We start from the raw sequence: 20577 nt of genomic DNA, 5'->3' as shown, positions 1-20577 counted from the left end.
TTTTAGATAAAGCCACAAGCTTTAAAAATTATATTAGTAACTTAACATTACTATGAGAATCATTTGATGAAATTATATAATTAAATTTTTTTAATGTGTGAATTTCTAAAGATGATAGTCTTAGTATCTTTAAACTATCTGTCTGGTTTACTATCTTCTATATAGATCAATTACTATAGTGTCTTCCGAAATACAATCATTGGGAAAGTTTTTTGGTTTAATCTGTTCATTCCAGATTACAGATTAAATAAAATGTTCAGCTAACATTTTATTGCCTTTTTCACTGTTTTAAATTAATTTTCTACATTTCAGAAATATGCTGAAGTTTCTGGAAAATGTAATTCAACTATGAATTAAACCAACTGATTTCTGTTGACTGATAACTGTAGATTTCCATGATTTTCCAGATAATTCTACGATACTCCAGCTGATAACAGGATATTATAGCTGATTCCAGGATACTCCAGCTGATTATAGGAAACACCAACTGATTCCAGGATACTCCAGCTGATTCCAGGACATTCCAGCTGATTCCGAGATACTCCAGATGATTTCAGGATACTCCAGCTGATTTCAGGGTACTCCAGTTGATTCCATGATATTAAAGCTGGTTCCAGGATACTTCAACTGATTCCAGAATATTCCAGCTAATTCCAGAATGCTCCAGCTGATTCCAGAATATTCTAGCCGATTCCAAGAAAACAAGCTGATTCCATGAAACACCAGCTGATTCTAATTCCGGGACATTAAAGCTGATTACAGGAAACAACAGAATATTCTAGCTGATTCCAAGAAAACCAGCTGATTCCAGGAAACCTGATTGTAGGATACTCCAGCTGATTCAAGGATACTCCAGCTGATTCCAGGGTACTCCAGCTAATTCCAGGATATTCTAGCTGATTCCAGAATACTTCAGCTGATTCCAGGATAATAAAGCTGATTCCAGGATACTCAAGCTTATTTCAGGATACTCCAGCTGATTCCAGGATATTATAGGTGATTCTATGATACTCCAGCTGATTATAGGAAACACCAGCTGATTCCAGGATACTCCAGCTGATTCCAGGATACTTCAGCTGATTCCAGGATATTCCAGCTGATTCCAGAATACTCCAGCTGATTCCAGAATATTCTAGCCGATTCCAAGAAAACAAGCTGATTCCATGAAACACTAGCTGATTCCAGGATATACCAGCCAATTCCAGGAAATACCAGCCAATTCCAGGAAGTTCTAGCTGATTCCCGGAAATAACACGATAAGCCACGGATCAAGAAAAACACCAGTTGTTCCAGGATGTGATTGAGGATATATAGTTCAGTTCCTAATTACTGACTTATTTTAAGGTAATTTCCAATACAAATGTAAGTAGCCTTCTTTTTATATTCGGCTTTCTATCTATTTGGATCTTTTCACAGGTATCAACTAAAAAACCGCAAAGCGCCATGAAAGCCTATAGTGTTAAAAATGCAAGAAATATATAAAGTTCATTGGTCTAGTTTTTATATTTGTTGCAGGAGAACTGTACGCAAAGCTTTTCATAGGTTTATAATACTATAATGTGTGTACACTGTACAATGTACACCGTACATGTATACACAGGCTTTCCCACAATTAGGATGAAACTTTGATAACGACCTGTAGCTCCTTAAATATGACAATTAGTAAATATGGTTTGTGGTAGTACCTAGAAAATAGTCTCTAAATGGCTTAAGTTTTATGATTTGGTAAGATTAATGAGACGTGTAAAGCTAAAGGGAGCCTGGAATGTAAGAAATAAAAATCAATAAATTCCGTAAAGTCATCTCTGAAGTCTCATCCTTTGTGGATAATCCAGTAGTATAATCAAACCTAAAGGAAATATAAAACTACTACAAAGAAAATGAAAATATATTTGATCTTAAATTTAAATATTTGTTTATGACATTCAGTTCAGGAATTTGAAAAAAAAACTATTTTAAATTTATGTATGTTAATAGATAATATATATACAATGACCACCTCAAACTCTTGAATTCATTCTGAAGATAAGGTCTTTAGTCTTTGGTCTTTAGTCTTTAATATGGTGTTTTAAAGATGTTTGAAATGATTTGGTAAAGAAATCAAACATTTAAATCTACAGGGAACCATTAATTTAAAATCTTCAGGGAACCATTAGTTTAAAATCTACAGGGAACCATTAATTTAAAATCTACAGGGAACCATTAATTTAAAATCTACAGGGAACCATTAATTTAAAATCTACAGGGAACCATTGATTTTAAATCTACAGGGAACCATTAATTTAAGAAAAAAATAACGATAATATTTCTTACAGTTATCTTTAAAGTCTCCTCCTGTGTTTGTAACACTGTAAACAAAAATAAGCCATGAAATTAGTATTAAATTAGAAAGAGGAAGAATGTCTCTTTCCTGAAAGAATTTTCCTTGCGCTGGGGAATGTAATCAAGCACTGGATGCTAACCAGGGAGTAAGGAATAGAAGGGAGATATAACTGACGGGGTTCGCCCTACCATATGATTATACATGCTTTGCAGACGGGTACTCCATTTGTATATGAAATATCCAGAATAGGTTATTGTATACGCGGTAATTGTACATTAGACAAATATTTCTGACGGGGTTCGCCCTACCATATGATTATACATGCTTTGCAGACGGGTACTCCATTTGTATATGAAATATCCAGAATAGGTTATTGAATACGCGGTAATTGTACATTAGACAAATATTTCTGACGGGGTTCGCCCTACCATATGATTATACATGCTTTGCAGACGGGTACTCCATTTGTATATGAAATATCCAGAATAGGTTATTGAATACGCGGTAATTGTACATTAGACAAATATTTCTGACGGGGTTCGCCCTACCATATGATTATACATGCTTTGCAGACGGGTACTCCATTTGTATATGAAATATCCAGAATAGGTTATTGTATACGCGGTAATTGTACATTAGACAAATATTTCTGACGGGGTTCGCCCTACCATATGATTATACATGCTTTGCAGACGGGTACTCCATTTGTATATGAAATATCCAGAATAGGTTATTGTATACGCGGTAATTGTACATTAGACAAATATTTCTGACGGGGTTCGCCCTACCATATGATTATACATGCTTTGCAGACGGGTACTCCATTTGTATATGAAATATCCAGAATAGGTTATAATATACGCGGTAATTGTACATCAGACAAATATTTCTTATACAAATGGAGTACCCGTCTGCAAAGCATGTATAATCATATGGTAGGGCGAACCCAGTCATTTATATCTCCCTTCTATTCCTTACTCCCTGATGCCAACGTTATTTTAAGTGAGACGTAGAATAGACGTTCCTCTTTGATCAACTTTCTGGGAGCAAACTTAGTGTTTTTCTACCATGGGTTATGAAATATGCTTTTTTTCTGCTAGAAGATAAAAGTCTTAACGATTTTTAAATAATTCTATTAAAAACAGTTGATTTTGTTTATTTAATCTTTTATCGATTAATTCTATATTAAAGTAAAAAATATTCTTAACGTAGTTTAAACAAGGGAACTAATTTTCGCCTCAGACTCTATTTTTCTTTTCCCTTGTTCTATACAATACAATGCAACCTTATGATGAAAAACTTTGATATGTTTAAATTCGATTGATTTCATAAAGTGTGAAATATCGAAGTTAACGACATCAGGTTGACCTCTGGACTTTTCCCAAACGAAGTAAAAAAGGAAGCGTGATGCAAATTCTACATTAAAAACACTACGCCATTGTTTCTCAAAACAGACGTTTAAAGATCAAGATGTAAATATTTTATATTTCTATTTTAACAAAATAAAGCCATATAACAGGAGACAATTTCTTTTATTTCATTTTCATTCTAGATGCATTGGTTGACAAAAAGATTCATCTTTTTAGATTTTCTTATTTCTCTCACAAACATTGTTAAGTTTCGAGGTGTTTCCTTCTTTTATCTTTAGATTCCTTAGTTTCATTTTCTACCTTCTTGCTTGAATATGATCGAGTGCAGAGTGCGGAAAATTTATTTCTAAAAAGATTACCGGAATATCTTAAATTTACATAATGTCTTTAAACTGTGGTTCAATTTCATTCAACAGAGTATCAGAAAGTATTCACTTCAGCCATTGGTTAAAGAGAATTTGTAAATTTTTTACACGTACATATTTAACTCGAAACAGCGTGGGGGGGGGGGCATATAAAAAGTCTCATCAATTTTAAAGACAGGGTCAACTTTGAAGTGTCGCAACGCCTTGGGCATTGATTTTACCGCTCTCAGATTATTGTCGATTTTTGTGAATTTTATCCCTATTGATAACAGTACCAATTACACTGCCGAGGAAATGCTGCAGCTTAGAATTGGAATCTTCACAGGATATCAAATAAAGATTAAATTAATCTGTAGATCGAGATCAAGCATTTATCTTAAATTCCTCAATACAAAAGTTCCCAGCTCTGGTCAAATTACTTTCTAAGAAAAATTCCAAGGTTTGTAAAAATTCATAAATCAAAATTTTATTCTGTTTTGGTTAAAGGAGGAAAATATTATCTCTGGAAATATTCCCATGAGTTGATTGAAGGATTGATCTTGAAAAAACAGCAGATCAATCATAAAACTTGTGTTTTATTGTTTGCTCTAGGATGGAGGATGTCTGGATAACCTGGAGCTTGGACCAGAACAGTTCTCATGGTAGTAGGATGAACAGCACGGGAGAAGGATGGAACGAACCAAATCTAGGATATTTCTCTCCGTTATTTGGAACATACCTCGCTGTTGAAGAATGGTATGTATCAGCAAATTTGGGAGAAATATATGAAGTCAGCGATAATATTTTTCATGATGATTTTATATTGACCCGCTTCAGGTCTTGTAAAATTTAGGATTTCTATTAAAAAAAATATGAATAAAAGAGAAGAAACCAAATAAATAAACGATAAAAATTTTTTGTAGATGGATTTCAAACAAAAACTAAAAGAGAATTATGACGCTGAAACCTGATAAAAGAGAATTATTTTGAAAAATACGAAATAATTCATGGTATCACGGTTGGTGTTTTATTCTCTCTAAAAACAACGTCATAGCTCTGAATTGTTTTTAGTTTAAATAATATTTTCTTATTCCGCAATATAATCATCTTGTCAACTCTTTACTTGATACTAGCGTTGCCCGCGCGCTTGGTCGTAAATTTTAGCTATTTTACCACATAAAAGTAGATTAACTCAACTTAGGATCTCAATATATAGATAACGGATTTGTAAAAATTTATAAATTAAATATCAAGAAAAAAAGGGGGTACGAAGCAATGCGGTTCCTAGTTTTAAAAGCAAAACCTCTGAAGGTCAAATTGACGAGTTCGTATGAGGTCCTTTTTTGCCCAAATCAGGAGGTCTTAGATAAGAAAGTAATTAAGCTCGGTCTAAGGTTAATAGAGGTATAAATCACAATTGTTACCGAAATTATTTGTGTTTTTACAAAAATATTTCATACTTTTGGGGCTATGGCATCGAAAACTTTGAAATGAAGGATTTTAAAATGATTCAAAAAGATATTTAATTCTCTAAGGTTAAGCAGTTGAGAAGGAGAAACCGTCTAAGCTACAGATTTATGATTTACAAGTTTCTTCCTAGCATTGGTTTCCAATAAAGAATTTAGTACATAGTAGACATGAATATATGTTAGACAGTGATGTAACCAGAGTTATAAGCGCATTCTTTTTTCTTTATCTTATAAAATATCTCTAAAGATTTTCTAATTTGAAACTATACTATTTCTACAAGAAAAAATTCAAGATTTATTAGTTGCAACAATTCAAATTACGGTATCCTTAACAAAGACGACATTTATATAAGTAGTTTTCTGGCTCTCATTGTATTCACGATTTATCTTCTTTTTTTTCAAAATATATAGTGTTAGTAATAAACTGAGGATTAGGTCCTAAAAAGGATAAGTCTGAACAATTAAAAATGTTGACCTTGAAAGTTGGGAATAGCAAAAGAGAAGATATATGTTGTTTTATTCAATGGCAATGAAGGATCTGAATATACTATAGAAAATAATCTAAATAGTGATATTGACATTGATTTTCTTATATTTATATTATTTTCATCTTAATCAGTAAGAAAAGATAAAAAAATCATGTAAGTAATATATATCGAACAATAAATTATTATTAAATGTAATCAATCTTTTCTTTATAACTTCTCTCTAACCATTCAGCAGAGAGTTTTTATTAATTTTTTACTTACATTTGTATAACAAGGCTTCCAGGGGGGGCCATTTTGAACTAACTACAACGGAGTGCATGCTGTATGTATCAGAATATTTTCAGTCTTATTTTCATCTCTTTAAAGGGAGTGTTCGCGAAAAATGAAAGGGGGTATAGGCATAATGCGATAAAAAAGCGCTTTTGATCGCTACTAGTCTTACTTCTATCTGTTGCGTCTATAAGGAGAAACTTGTTAAAGACGTCTCATACCGAATAACTTACCGTCCATACAAATTCAGAAAATTGCGACATACGACTTAGACCGTAAAAAAATCAATTTAATTTCAAACAAATCATTCAGATATTACAACCTATAGTCATCGATTATCTTTCGCCACATTTGTATATAGTTTATATTTTATAATATTTTTTTAATTAATTTGTTTTGAATTTGATTATTTCACTTGCGGCTTGCGCAACTATCTAGGAATGCCGCGGACCACTCACATTTTTCGAAATCATTTAAAACGTTTTCTAAAAAGATCAAATATAAACCATATACGAATGTGGCGAAAGATAATCGATGACTATAGGTTGTAATATCTGAATGATTTGTTTGAAATTAAATGGATTTTTTACGGTCTAAGTCGTATGTTACAATTTTATGAATTTGTATGGGTGCTAAGTTATTCGGTGTGAGACGTCTTTGAAAAAACTTTGTATTGCAGCGTTCATATATATAAGATATTTCCGGCTTCTACGGCCCAGTTCATCTCTTTAAAAGATAAAGATACAAAGTGAACGGTTCTCAAGTTCTTGTACAGATATTTTGTAGTATCTCCAGGTTCATATGCAGTTGTATCTTTATAATATCGTGTTATGTACGGATTGATCCAATTGTACAGGCGAGTTTTCTACAGTCTCAGGTACACACATAGGGTAATAATATATGTATGAAGTTATTCAGATGTACAGGATACAGCAATACACATATCTCCAGGATCAAACATAACTCCGTTCTTCCAAAGTATCTCAACGGGTTCCAGGTTCATATACCTTGGTACTATAAGCAATGATATTCATCGTTTAGCACCAATATGTATTAAAATTAATTATTAATTTAAAACAAATCATAGCAGCAGAGGGGGAAAAAAATTTTTTTTTACTTTTATTAAACAAGGATTTTGCCGGAATTAGAGCAGATTTTAACTTGAGGAAATAAGAAAGACCTTTTTCGTTTACATATTGCATTAGTTCCTGGGATTATTACTTCCGTTTTATCGGACCAAGCTTATTATCGGAGCAGGTTCTTCTGAGTTTCAATTTGCACATCACAAGAAGTGCTTGTACCTAGAAAAAGTTGAACCGAATTATATAATTGAGAACCAAACAATTTCCCGTTGGAATTCTAAGTTTACCGGAATGGTTTGAAGTAGAGTGTAAGTGGTCAGGTTTCCTCTCCTCTGGATCTCGCTAAGAACATGATAGAAAGGTTTCCGGGTCTCACTGGTATGCAGGCGTAACCTTGTAATAAATGAGAAATTTTTAAATATTTTGATTGACAATTAACTCCTGCAACAAGATAGTTGAAATATTCAGGTAATAATGTGCGTACACAATAATATTGGTGTATATTACACATAAATGAACGGTTCTCAGGTTCTTATACAGATATTTTGTAGTATCTCCAGGTTCATATGCAGTTGTATCTTTATAATATAATATTATGTACCGATTAATCCAATTGTACAGGCGAGTTTTCTATAATCTCAGGTACACAGCTAGTATCAGGTACACAGCTAGAAAAACTTAAACTCTCCTTCATTCTAGTTCAAGCACACTGCACAGTGGGGAAGATATAACTTAAACTCTCCTTCTGTCTAGTTCAAGCACAGTGCACAGTGGGGAAGATATAACTTAAACTCTCCTTCTGTCTAGTTCATGCACACTGCACAGTGGGGAAGATATAACTTAAACTCTCCCTCTGTCTAGTTCATGCACACTGCACAGTGGGGAAGATATAACTTAAAATCTCCCTCTGTCTAGTTCATGCACACTGCACAGTGGGGAAGATATAACTTAAACTCTCCTTCAGTCCAGTTCAAGCACACTGCACAGTGGGGAAGATATAAATTAAACTCTCCTTCAGTCTAGTTCAAGCACACTGCACAGTGGGGAAGATATAACTTAAACTCTCCTTCAGTCTAGTTCAAGCACACTGCACAGTGGGGAAGATATAACTTTGACTGAAATAATAAAACTAAAAAAGGAAATTTTATTTACAATTATATTTTACTATTTTTCTATTAGGACAGTTTAAGAACTATCAATGATTATTCTCAACTAACAAAGCTGTGTAGAGATCAATTTTAAAATTTTAGCTCTGGTTAGTTTGGCCTTATAGAGTTAATTGTGATTTCAAGTAACAAATTCCTATGTGATAAAACATTCTTCTTAAACTTATACAAAAGAAAAAATTCTACAGTTTTCCGGAATTTAAAAAATTTATTTTGAAAATATTATTACATTGGATATTACTAGAAAAGAGAGGATTAAAACACGATAAAAAGTACATTAAACTAATTATTCCGAGAAATTATAAAAATTTAAAACATATCTCCGTATCATTAAGCTATTTAAAAAACTAAATTGAACCACTCTCCTCTCTTCTTAAACAGCAGAAAGTAATTTGAATAATGATTTTATTTGAGCAATTAAGATATATCTATAGAAGTTTTATCATTTCAAACATTAACACAGAGCAGATAGATATAGATTATAGAGCAGATAGATATAGATTATAGATAAGATAGATATAGATTATAGAGCAGATAGATATAGATTATAGAGCAGATAGATATAGATTATAATTATATAACTTAAAGGGACTGTAAGCGTAACTTCAAGTGACCCTCCATGCAAAAAGTAGAATGCACGATTTACAACGGTATCCTTCAAACGTTTATCTGAGACCGAGGGTGACTGTTCATCTGAGACCGAGGGTGTTTATCTGAGACCGAGGGTGTTTATCTGAGACCGAGGGTGTTTATCTGGCATTACCCATATTCCTCGAAACTCCAGAACGTATATATTCAATTCCTGCGACAAAGAAAGTAATATATATATTTTTAAATATAAATCAACAATGTGTTCAACACTTACAAGAGTTTCTGGAAACAACCTAAAAGGATCGTTATCGTTGAACAATCAAAGGTTTAAAAGATACAGTGAACCGAACACGCTATTCTACAAATGAGGGTCACGTGATTTGCACTGAATAAAATATGTAGATATATATAAGGATAGGTTGTTGTTATAGTGCATATTGTTGTTGGAGTTGAGTATAGGTTGTTGTTACAGTGTATATTGTTGTTGGAGTTGAGTATAGGTTGTTGTTACAGTGTATATTGTTGTTGGAGTTGAGTATAGGTTGTTGTTACAGTGTATATTGTAGTTGGAGTTAAGTATAGGTTGTTGTCATTCATTCATATTTTTATTCACCTACAAAGCATGAGCTATTATAAATAAGCAATCACAATTTACTATGCAGTTTGGACCCGCCTAACCAGGGTAGGTTGTTAGTTAACGATAATGAATATAATTGGTTACACACATCAAATTATGTTTTTGGATAGGTAAGGAGTTGATTGTCAGGTAGGAGATTGTCAGGTAATCTGTGGTAGGGTGAGATCAGAGGCATTAATGTTGAAACAAATTAAATACGGGATGTACAGGATGGTGTATACACAAGCACAAATATGCAAATAAGGTTTCAGTTTTTTTTATATAAGATCTATAAGATGATATGCAACTAGGTTTTTCGCATTTAAACCTCTCATAATTCTCAGATAAATATTGATTACTCTTTGTTTGAATATTTTTGCAGATTTAGTTTCTTTAAGGTCAATTTCAATTGCATTCCACAATTTAGGAAACATGCGGACGGAATGCTTTCTAGATTTTTGTTTAAAAATCGTTCTAATTTATATGATTTTGTTTTGGCGTTTTCCATTAAATGTAAAAAATATTTTGAAAGGGGGTTTGAGACTTAAACATATTTTGGAAGGAAGAGGGAAGGTTATCATAAAAGTATTCATGCATAAATGTCAGAACACTAAGTTTGTATGTATCATCAAGATTAAGAACTTTTAGTTTTGAAAATAATGGATTTGAATGTGCCTTGAAAGTAGTATTATTAGCCGCTCTGATTGCCTTTTTTTGTAAATAGAGTTTTTAACCTCTCCCCAAGTAAGAATTCCATATTCAATATGAACCCGTACAAGAGAGATATAAACAAGTAGAAGAATGTTTAATGGTAAGATATTCTTAATTTGAGACAAAGATATTCTTAATTTGAGACAAAGCAAAGATTGAGCTAACAATTTTTTGTCGAGATATGTTCAATTTGAAAATCCCAGTTTAAAAATTCGTCAAGTTTAAGTCCAACAAATTTGAAATATTTGTTCACACAGTCATTACCAATCCTTTCAGGTATCTCATTTCCTCTTGAGGTCAAAGTGCATATTTTCTTATCTAAATACTATATACTTTGTTTTGGAGACATTTAGTGTCAAACGATTTGTTTGAAACCATTTTACTGCTTTTTTTTATAGTTCAGTGTTTGCATCAAGTATTAGGCTTGCAATATCAGGAGATGACTTTAAAAACTAGTATCATCTACAAAGAGGCTGGTAAAAAAGTTGTTGCGAGGGGCAAATCGTTCATGTACAGAAGAAACAGCGGGAGCCCTAGAACACTTTCTTGAGGAACACCACATGCTATAATTAAAACACCATTTTTACAAACATATTGAGTTCTGTTAACAAGATAATGTATAAACCATGGGTGCTATGGCATCATTTTCGAAACCATAATTAATTATTTTTTTTAAAAGTATATCTAAAGCACAACAATCAAACGCTTTCTGTAAGTCTAGGAATATTCCAAGTGTAAATTCCGGTTTAGATTTGCTGTGTATATTTAAGTCTATATCTACATATAGTTTAGTGTATATTGATATTGTGTTTATATTGTTGAAGTATGAATCAAGTATATATGTTTATAGTTTAGCGTATGTTGATATTGTGTTTATATTGTTGAAGTATGAATCAAGTATATGTTTATTGTTTATAGTTTAGTGTATATTGATATTGTGTTTATATTGTTGAAGTATGAATCAAGCATATGTTTATTGTTTATAGTTTAGTGTATATTGATATTGTGTTTATATTGTTGAAGTATGAATCGAGTATATGTTTATTGTTGTTGGAGCTGTTGGAGTAAAGCGTGTGATTACTAAACCTAAAATATTTTAAAGAAAGGAATTGATTCTTTGTAACAAACTCTGGTTTTCCAATCCCTATATCTTTTCAACCCAGTGCAGTAGACCTTTGATATTTCAAACTATGAAATATATTAGATTAAATAATCCAAGGTTGAAATATCAAAGGTTTACACCAACCGGTTGCAGAGATATAGGGATTAGAACATTTCAGTTTGTGGCAAAAACTCAAATCCTTTATTTGAAAAATCAAAAAATAAATCCTTCTACTGAACTGTTTGTTGTTTAGACTAAACTACGATGCTGATAATATTAAAATATGTATATTGAGAATATTAATAGGAATAAGACTATGAATGAACCAAGAAACTAGATCCAGCAAGAATGCATATGATACCGGGGGAAATATAAGAGAGATATTTATAATCAATTTATTAGGAATTAATAATAATAATAATGATAATTATTTTTCTTCATTTGCATGAACTACATTTTTTTGTATTCTCACATTTGTTTCGTTGATATACGATTCAAATACGACTTATTTCAATACAAACAGGTTTAAAATATCTTTTATTTTTAGGGAGGCAGTTGCAACTATTGGAGTGTTGGGTATCATCATTATTATCACAATCATTGGAAATATCTTGGTGATATTATCAGTATTCAGGTTTTAAATTTATCTTTTTATATTCATCACTTGACGAATAAATTTGTAAAACTTTGTAATTGTTAAGGCATCCACCACTGCAAAATGTTTCAAACTACTTCATCGTTTCCCTAGCAGTAGCAGACCTTACGGTAAGTCAAGCAGTTCTTATTCAGTAAGTTTATTACAGTTTACGATAAGTTTTCTTTTCTTGTTTTCTGAAAAACAGATATCCAATTGTTATATAGAAGATCAGATATCCAAAAGTTATATTGAAGATCAGATATCCAATATTTATATTAAAGAGCAGATATCCAATTGTTATATTGAAGATCAGATATCCAATAGTTATATTGAAGAGCAGATATCTAATAGTTATATTGAAGATGAGATATCCAATAGTAATATTGAAGAGCAGGTATCCAATAGTTATCTTTAAGAGCAGGTATCCAATAGTTATATTGAAGAGCAGGTATCCAATAATTATATTGAAGAGCAGATATCCAATAGTTATATTGAAGAGCAGATATCCAATAGTTATATTGAAGAGCAGGTATCCAATAGTTATAATGAAGAGCAGGTATCCAATAGTTATATTGAAGAGCAGATATCCAATAGTTGAAGAGCAGGTATCAAATAGTTATATTGAAGAGCAGGTATCCAATAGTTATATTAAAGAGCAGGTATCCAATAGTTATATTGAAGAGCAGGTATCCAATGATTATATTGAAGAGCAGGTATCCAATAGTTATATTGAAGAGCAGGTATCCAATGGGTATATTGAAGAGCAGGTATCCAATAGTTATATCAAAGAGCAGGTATCCAATAGTTATATTGAAGAGCAGGTATCCAATGATTATATTGAAGAGCAGGTATCCAATAGTTATATTGAAGAGCAGATATCCAATAGTTATATTGAAGAGCAGATATCCAGTAGTTATATTGAAGAGCAGGTATCCAATAGTTATATTGAAGAGCAGATATCCAATAGTAATATTGAAGAGTAGGTATCCAATAGTTATATTGAAGAGCAGATATCCAATAGTTATATTTAAGAGCAGATATCCAATAGTTATATTGAAGAGCAGATATCCAATGATTATTTCTCAGGAGTAATTTAAATATTTGGAATTTCAGGTTGCACTAGCTGTGATGCCCTTCAACGTAGCGTATTCTATTCTGGGGAAATGGATCTTTGGAAGTGTGCTTTGTAAGGTATCAATAATATCGAATCTAATATAGAGTTATCTAAACTTTGTGAATGTTATCTATTAATAAAACTGTTGTAGGTCTGGTTGACCTCTGATGTTCTCTGTTGTACTGCGTCTATCCTTAATCTCTGTGCAATAGCTGTGGACAGGTTAAGACGATTATTTAATTTTATTTTAGAGTTTTTCTCACCAGCTTTCGGCGAAATAGAAATTTTTCTAAATTTTATTTTATACTAATTTATTAATTTATTATTGACTCAATTTACATGTAAAATTAGTTTTAAAATAAGGAACTGAGTTTTTCCCTCAAACTCTGATTTTCTAGCCCATTTATCTTTTCAACCAGATGTTGTAGACCTATGATGTTATAAACTATGAATTCTTCTAGATCAAATAGTCGTTTGAAATATTAAAGATTCACATCATCTGGTTCCAAAAATATAGGGTTTATTAAATTTCAAAAACTCAATTTCTTTTCATGAAGTTATTTCTCTCCATTTTTTATTGTTCAACTCAGAATGATCAAATCAACCAAATCTTTTAACTCATTGTCTTTCTTAATACTTTAGAGTTATATATAAATTTATTAGTCGTATTATCGATGTTTTGGACAACATTTTCAAAATTTTTGTATTGTTCGGATTTTAGGCACAAAAAAAATAAAATGGAATAAAAAATTTTAAAATATTTTTAAAACGTTGAAAAAAATTTGTGAAACCAAATTTTTTATTAAAAAATATAAGTTTTTGTAAAATTGTTGGGAAATGTTTATTCTATTGTTTTCCAAAATTTATAAAAATTCTTTAAACATTAGATGAGATATAACAAAAAATGCAAGCCAATTATTTTCATTTTACAAAAACTATGGAAAATTTTAATTATTACTCGCTACATAATATATCTATCATTTCATGCAGTAAATATTTCATGATAGAATCCATCAACACATAAATTGCTCAAATTAAACGTAGGTTTTATTGTACAAAATTCTCGATTTTGATTTAACGAACAAGTAGGAGAAAAGCAAATTTATTTGGTTACATATTAGAGGTGCAAAACATTTGTGTTTTTTCTACAGCCATTTTAAAAGAGAAGTTATGATTTCAATCTAATATTAAGTTAACTTAGTTTTCAGTGACAATATTTTTCAGGTTTTAATGTAGAAAATTCAATATTTTATATTTTCTGCAAGAACTTTTTTTCCAGGTATAGAGCTATTCATGATCCAATCAACTACGCGACCAAGGAAAATGATAAACAAGAAATGAAAACAAGAAAAAAATTTCTTAGATTAGATACTGTTGGTTTAATTTTAACGCTGAATGTGCATTTAATGCAAAATTTTTTTATGAATCATTTCTCAATGGTGACAGATTCATTGTTTAAAAACAAAGGTTCCTTCAAAAACGTTAATTTATAGACAAAATAAAAAATCTTTAAGAATAATCAAATATTTCAAAAAAGCTTTTTCCCCAAATGAATTATTTTGTTTACAGATGTTCTTTTTTGTTGTAAAGGAATTGGGTTTTTGCAACTAAAATTTTATAATCCCTATTTCTTTGCAACCTGATGGTGTAAGCCATAAAGATTTTTATTCAGAGGTTAGAAAATCAGAGTTTGGCAAAGACTCATTTTCTTTCGCACACACACAACTATAATTAAAGAAATTAGAGTGTTCTAGTCAAGAAATTAACATGAAGAGTTTACATTTTCAATCCAGAGAACTGTCTGGAGTGTGAGTAAGATGATATGTTGGGTTTGGTTAATCTCCTGCCTCATCTGCCTGCCCCCGCTAATAGGTATTTGTCGTCTTTAATTAAACCGGTTTTATCGACCATTAATGTACTGCACACAGGTAGCAGAGCGTAGATATTTGATTCAACGCTCAGTTATTTCAGTTTGTTTAATGTTTACAATAAAACTTCAAAATTTAATCATAATAGCAAAAACTGCATTAAGTTTTTTATAATTATTTTTTTAGGCTTAAAACTATGTTGAAGTAAAATCCTTTGATAAGACTTGTGCTTTTGATTTGGGCAAATATTCTTCAAAATATTTGCCAATTTTCGCCTTTTTAAAAATTGTTTATATTTTTTCCGCGATGGTCAATATAAAGACGTTTTGGGCTTTATTAGCCTAGCTTGTATAACAAACCCTATACTAACCATTGCTAGATACATTAGGTTTATTCAATTTAATATAATTTTAGTTTTGATCTATTTTAATAATAATCTGTAAAGATAAAGAGCTGTCTTATACTTTTTCATTTAGACGCATCCGCCAATAAAAAGGATAAGGAAGAAAACGAGAAAAAATTTATTATTAATAGGTCAAATGTTATTCATAGTCACAGCTTGCTGAGACTGAAGGACCGAAATATTAAATCAGTGTGAACAACCCAGCAAGTAGTAAAGTACAATATTACAAACTAGGTTTCTATGTTTCTCAATAAAAATGTTCAGTTTCATGGTTGGTTTTATCTGCAACCATTTGCTTGCCGTACAATATCAAACATTAACTATTATAAAGTCGCTGATATCGCAGTTTTATTGAGAATTCTCACATTTACGAGTATTTTTTATTTCCTGACTAGCTAAAATTCATTTAGAGGCAGGACAAGAGAGAGAAAATGTAAAAAAAAAACTTAAGAAGTAAAATAGAAAATATACATAAAACTGATTATCAAGTTAATCACATGGGATGTGAGGAATTTTACCTCGCTGGATCCAGATTTTGCTCCCGGCATGCATCTCAAATTACATTTCCTTTAATACAAGCCTAATTAGATTTTTCTTAACTATCCTTTACTGTTTGGAGAGAAATTAATTCTTACTCTTAGAAAAATCTACTTGTTTGTTTGGGTAGTTAAGCAAGCATTTAAGTTGTCAGTTTCAACCACCATGTACAAGTTTTGTCTGAGATAAACCTCACAAGGATCAGAATTTAATTGTTGAAACAGCCACTGTCAGCCAAAGCCTTTTTATACTATTTATCACTTTTCAATTCTGACATTGTTAAACAGGGCTAAGCAATGCTAAGCAGTGCTAAGCAATGCTAAGCAGTTCTAAGCAATGCTAAGCAGTTCTAAGCAATGCTAAGCAGTGCTAAGCAATGCTAAGCAGTGCTAAGCAAAGCAGTGCTAAGCAATGCTAAGCAGTGCTAAGCAATGCTAAGCAGTGCTAAGCATTGCTAAGCAGTGCTAAGCATTGCTAAGCAGTGCTAAGCAATGCTCAGCAGTGCTAAGCAATGCTAATCAGTGCTAATCAGTGCTAAGCAGTGACCATTTTTTTCCGACCTGTAAGATGGCAAGAATATACATATATTGTACTTAAATAAATGCCAATATTTAATTAACAGCTGTAAGATGGCAGAAAATATATCTATATATTATACTTAAATATATGTCATTATATAATAAACCTTTAAGATAGCAAATTTCATGTTTACTCAACAGATGAAATATTCATGCAACATACACTGTATAGAAAACCATGCAGATAAGGAAAACGTGCCAGAATAACCCACTGGTTTAATTTAAAAAAAAATTCTAAGCCAAAAAAAATCAAAAGTTTAAAATAAATTAGTAAATAAATTGTATTTTTAAACAAAGGAATTGAGTTTTTGCCACAAACTCAAATTTTCTTATCCTTATATCTTGGCAACCTAATGGTGGAAACCCTTGATAATTCAAACTTTGGCTATTCGATCTAACAGAATTCATAGTTTGAAATATCTAACGTCTACGAAATCGGATTGCAAAGATATAGGTTTTAGAAAATCAGAGTTTGTGACAAAGACTCAATTCCTTTGTCAAGAGATATGAACACTGTCTGCAACATGTCGTAAAAGTATAAAAAAGGTTTATCTTCATGACTGAGAGGTTTAACTAACTTAGCTTTAAAGAATGCTTTTCTGGCTTATTTCAGAAGAAAAAATTGATACTTTGATAATTTTAGTCTAGTTTAAATGCATTATTCTTGTTGCAAATACAGCAATCCCCATATTTGTTAACATGAACATACCTAGATATATGAAACATGAGCTTGTTGACTTTAAATGTCACTATAATAAAATAAAGAGATCTAAAATGGATATTTCTAACATTTATTTTAAAAAACGAGTGTTTTGAAATATTTGCATTTAAGGCGGAGTTAAAATTGGTTGATTTAGAAATTAACAAAGGAATTAATGATGGATATTTGATGGTACTTCATGGGAGTGTTGTAGAGCTTCATGTTGGTGGAGCAGATCGACAGGAACTGAGATAACAGGGCTTATCAATGGAACTAAGGCAATGCAACTCGAGATAGCGGAAACTTCGGTCAGAGCCCTGCACAAGTTTCCTAAGTAAGCTTCTCAAGAAGTTAATAGGGAGCTCAGAGGTATAAGCACGCCTGCTGCCAGCTCAGTATCTGCATCGTCAGCATGAAGGAGTCAAGAGGCTCCCTGTGTCGGAGCTGTTACCAGCCCAACTCTCCTAACCTGACTGACCGGGATGTGTTATAGAGGGGTGAGGCGGGGAAAGAAGGAGCAAGGGTTACATGTGTGTACTTCATGGCGGAAATGGATCTTGTGTACACACGCATCTTGAGAAAAGGCTACGGCATTTGAGTCCGAAAAATCGTCTTCCTTATATTTTCGAATTTGTATTAACATTACCCCCTACTGGGGTTAAATTAAAAAGGGATTTTAATTTAACAAAGATTAAAACAAATTCGAAACTTTAAAATCCAACCAACCAAGATATAACTCGCCTAGATTTCCATATTTCAAAATGTTGACTTTAAAAGTCACTATAATAAAATAAAGAGATCTAAAATGGATATTTCTAACATTTATTTTAAAAAAACGAGTGTTTTGAAATATTTGCATTTAAGGCGGAGTTAAAATTGGTTGATTTAGAAATTAACAAAGGAATTAATGATGGATATTTGATGGTACTTCATGGGAGTGTTCTAGAGCTTCATGTTGGTGGAGCAGATCAACAGGAACTGAGATAACAGGGCTTATCAATGGAACCAAGGCAATGCAACTCGAGATAGCGGAAACTTCGGTCAGAGCCGTGCACAAGTTTCCTAAGTAAGCTTCTCAAGAAGTTTATAGGGAGCTCAGAGGTATAAGCACGCCTGCTGCCAGCTCAGTATCTGCATCGTCAGCAAAAGGAGTCAAGAGGCTCCCTGTGTCAGAGCTGTTACCAGCCCAACTCTCCTAACCTGACTGACCGGGATGTGTTATAGAGGGGTGAGGCGGGGAAAGAAGGAGCAAGGGTTACATGTGTGTACTTCATGGCGGAAATGGATCTTGTGTACACACGCATCTTGAGAAAAGGCTACGGCATTTGAGTCGGAAAAATCGTCTTCCTTATATTTTCGAATTTGTGTTAACAGAGCTATGTAATATAATTAAAACATGCATTGTGATTAGCTTAACTTTGCTTATATCTATCTATGTTAATTCTTTAAATAGGTACATTAAACTTAAACTAGGCTGTAAACATGTGTGAAGATAGCTTAACTACGTTATATCTTTGTTCGCTAATCTTATAAATACGGAACATGATTGTCTTAATCATGTGATATAGATAACAACAAAGGAATTGTAACCTCTATTACCTTTAACTTGTAACACATAAAACCTCAAATACATTAGTTAATATAGAAACTCCACTTTGATTACAGTGTTGAGAGTGATTTGGTTTTCGTTGAAACATGCGAATTGAAATCGTGTCTTGATTTAGACATTGATGAATTGATTGCTATTTTCGGGTTGACATAGCTAACAAGATCACGCCCAGTTCATGGGATTATAGCCATGTGGATTGTGTCCTGTTTGATACATTGATCAATTGATTGCTATTGTCGGGTTGACATAGCTATGTCATAGCTATGGCATAGCCAGTGGCGTTGATAGTTCATGAGATTGAAGCCGTGTGGATCGTGTCCTGTTTGAGACATTGATCAATTGATTGCAAGTGTCCGTATTGACACTGATAGCTAACAAGATCGCGCATTTACTACATACTTTCTTCTAAAATTTGACATTTAACATGTATTTAGAATTTTATTCGTGTCGTTCAATTGTAAGTAACATAATACTTTTATCTTGATAGGATGCGAGTTTAACTTTTTAAAATATTCAATCCAATTTTGTGGATTTTAATAACAAAGACGACATTTTCTATCCATAAATCGATCTTCTCAACTTTTCACTTGAGTGCAACTGATTAAGAATGCCATTACATCAATTTTATTTTTATGAAATCCGTGAGTTTTATTGATCAAATCTAAATTCAATATTTGGATTCAGCACCTGCAGCCTAGAGCCAATTTCACTTCTCTTTAACAGTCCTTTTGCCCATGGTTGTTTTTTCCATCCATGGCATATTTTTTATTTTTTTATATTATTGCATTTTTTTTAGGTTGGAACGACTGGCCAGAGGAGTTTACAGACGAGACTCCTTGCCAACTTACAGAGGAACAGGGATATATAGTGTACTCAGCTTCAGGTAGTAGGATAGTAGGATGGTAGATTGGTAGGATAGTAGGATAGTAGGATAGTATGATAGCAGGATAGTAGGATAGTAGGATATTAAGATAGTAGGATAGTAGGATAGTAGGATAGTAGGATAGTAAGATAGTAGGATAGTAAGATATTAGGATAGTAGGATAGCAGGATAGTAGGATAGTTGAATAGTTGAATAGTAGGATAGTAGGATAGTAGGATAGTAGGATAATAGGATAGTAGGATTGCAGGATGGTAAGTAGACGGTGTTATGGGTAGGATGAGTATGATGGGTAGGATGGGTAGGATGCGCAGTATAAGAATGCTAGGTAAGATTGGTAGGGTGAGCAGTATTAGAATGCTAGGTAGGATTGGTAGGGTGAGCAGTATTAGAATACTAGGTAGGATTGGTAGGATGAGCAGTATTAGAATGCTAGGTAGGATTGGTAGAGTGAGCAGTATTAGAATGCTAGATAGGATTGGTAGGATGAGCAGTATTAGAATGCTAGGTAGAATGAGTAGGATGAGAAGGATGAGTAGTATTATAATGCTTGGTAGAATGGGTAGAATGGGTAGAATGAGTAGAATGAGTAGAATGAGTAGGATGGGTAGGATGAGTAGAATGGGTAGAATGAGTAGAATGGGTAGAATGGGTAGAATGAGTAGGATGGGTAGAATGAGTAGAATGAGTAGAATGGGTAGAATGGGTAGAATGAGTAG

General features: G+C 32.3%; 1 protein-coding gene across 1 annotated transcript in view; it reads left to right on the top strand.

Moving 5' to 3' along the window:
* The first annotated feature begins 316 nt into the window (after positions 1-316).
* The window catches only part of LOC111708872 (tyramine receptor tyra-2), a 30104-nt gene continuing 9843 nt past the window's right edge, over positions 317-20577 (top strand). Inside the window, exons 1-9 of the mRNA XM_023482378.1 lie at positions 317-1344; positions 4650-4793; positions 12080-12166; positions 12234-12297; positions 13283-13360; positions 13435-13505; positions 14563-14602; positions 15077-15155; positions 19775-19861. Coding sequence (XP_023338146.1) covers positions 4651-4793; positions 12080-12166; positions 12234-12297; positions 13283-13360; positions 13435-13505; positions 14563-14602; positions 15077-15155; positions 19775-19861 — 649 coding nt within the window. The 5' untranslated portion in view covers positions 317-1344; position 4650. The remainder of the gene's footprint in view (positions 1345-4649; positions 4794-12079; positions 12167-12233; positions 12298-13282; positions 13361-13434; positions 13506-14562; positions 14603-15076; positions 15156-19774; positions 19862-20577) is intronic.

The sequence above is a fragment of the Eurytemora carolleeae genome, unplaced genomic scaffold (genome assembly GCF_000591075.1).
Source record: "Eurytemora carolleeae unplaced genomic scaffold, Eaff_2.0 scaffold148, whole genome shotgun sequence".
Classification (NCBI taxonomy): domain Eukaryota; kingdom Metazoa; phylum Arthropoda; class Copepoda; order Calanoida; family Temoridae; genus Eurytemora; species Eurytemora carolleeae.
Note: the sequence above shows the minus strand (reverse complement) of the source record. Positions and strands in the feature narration are given on the sequence as shown.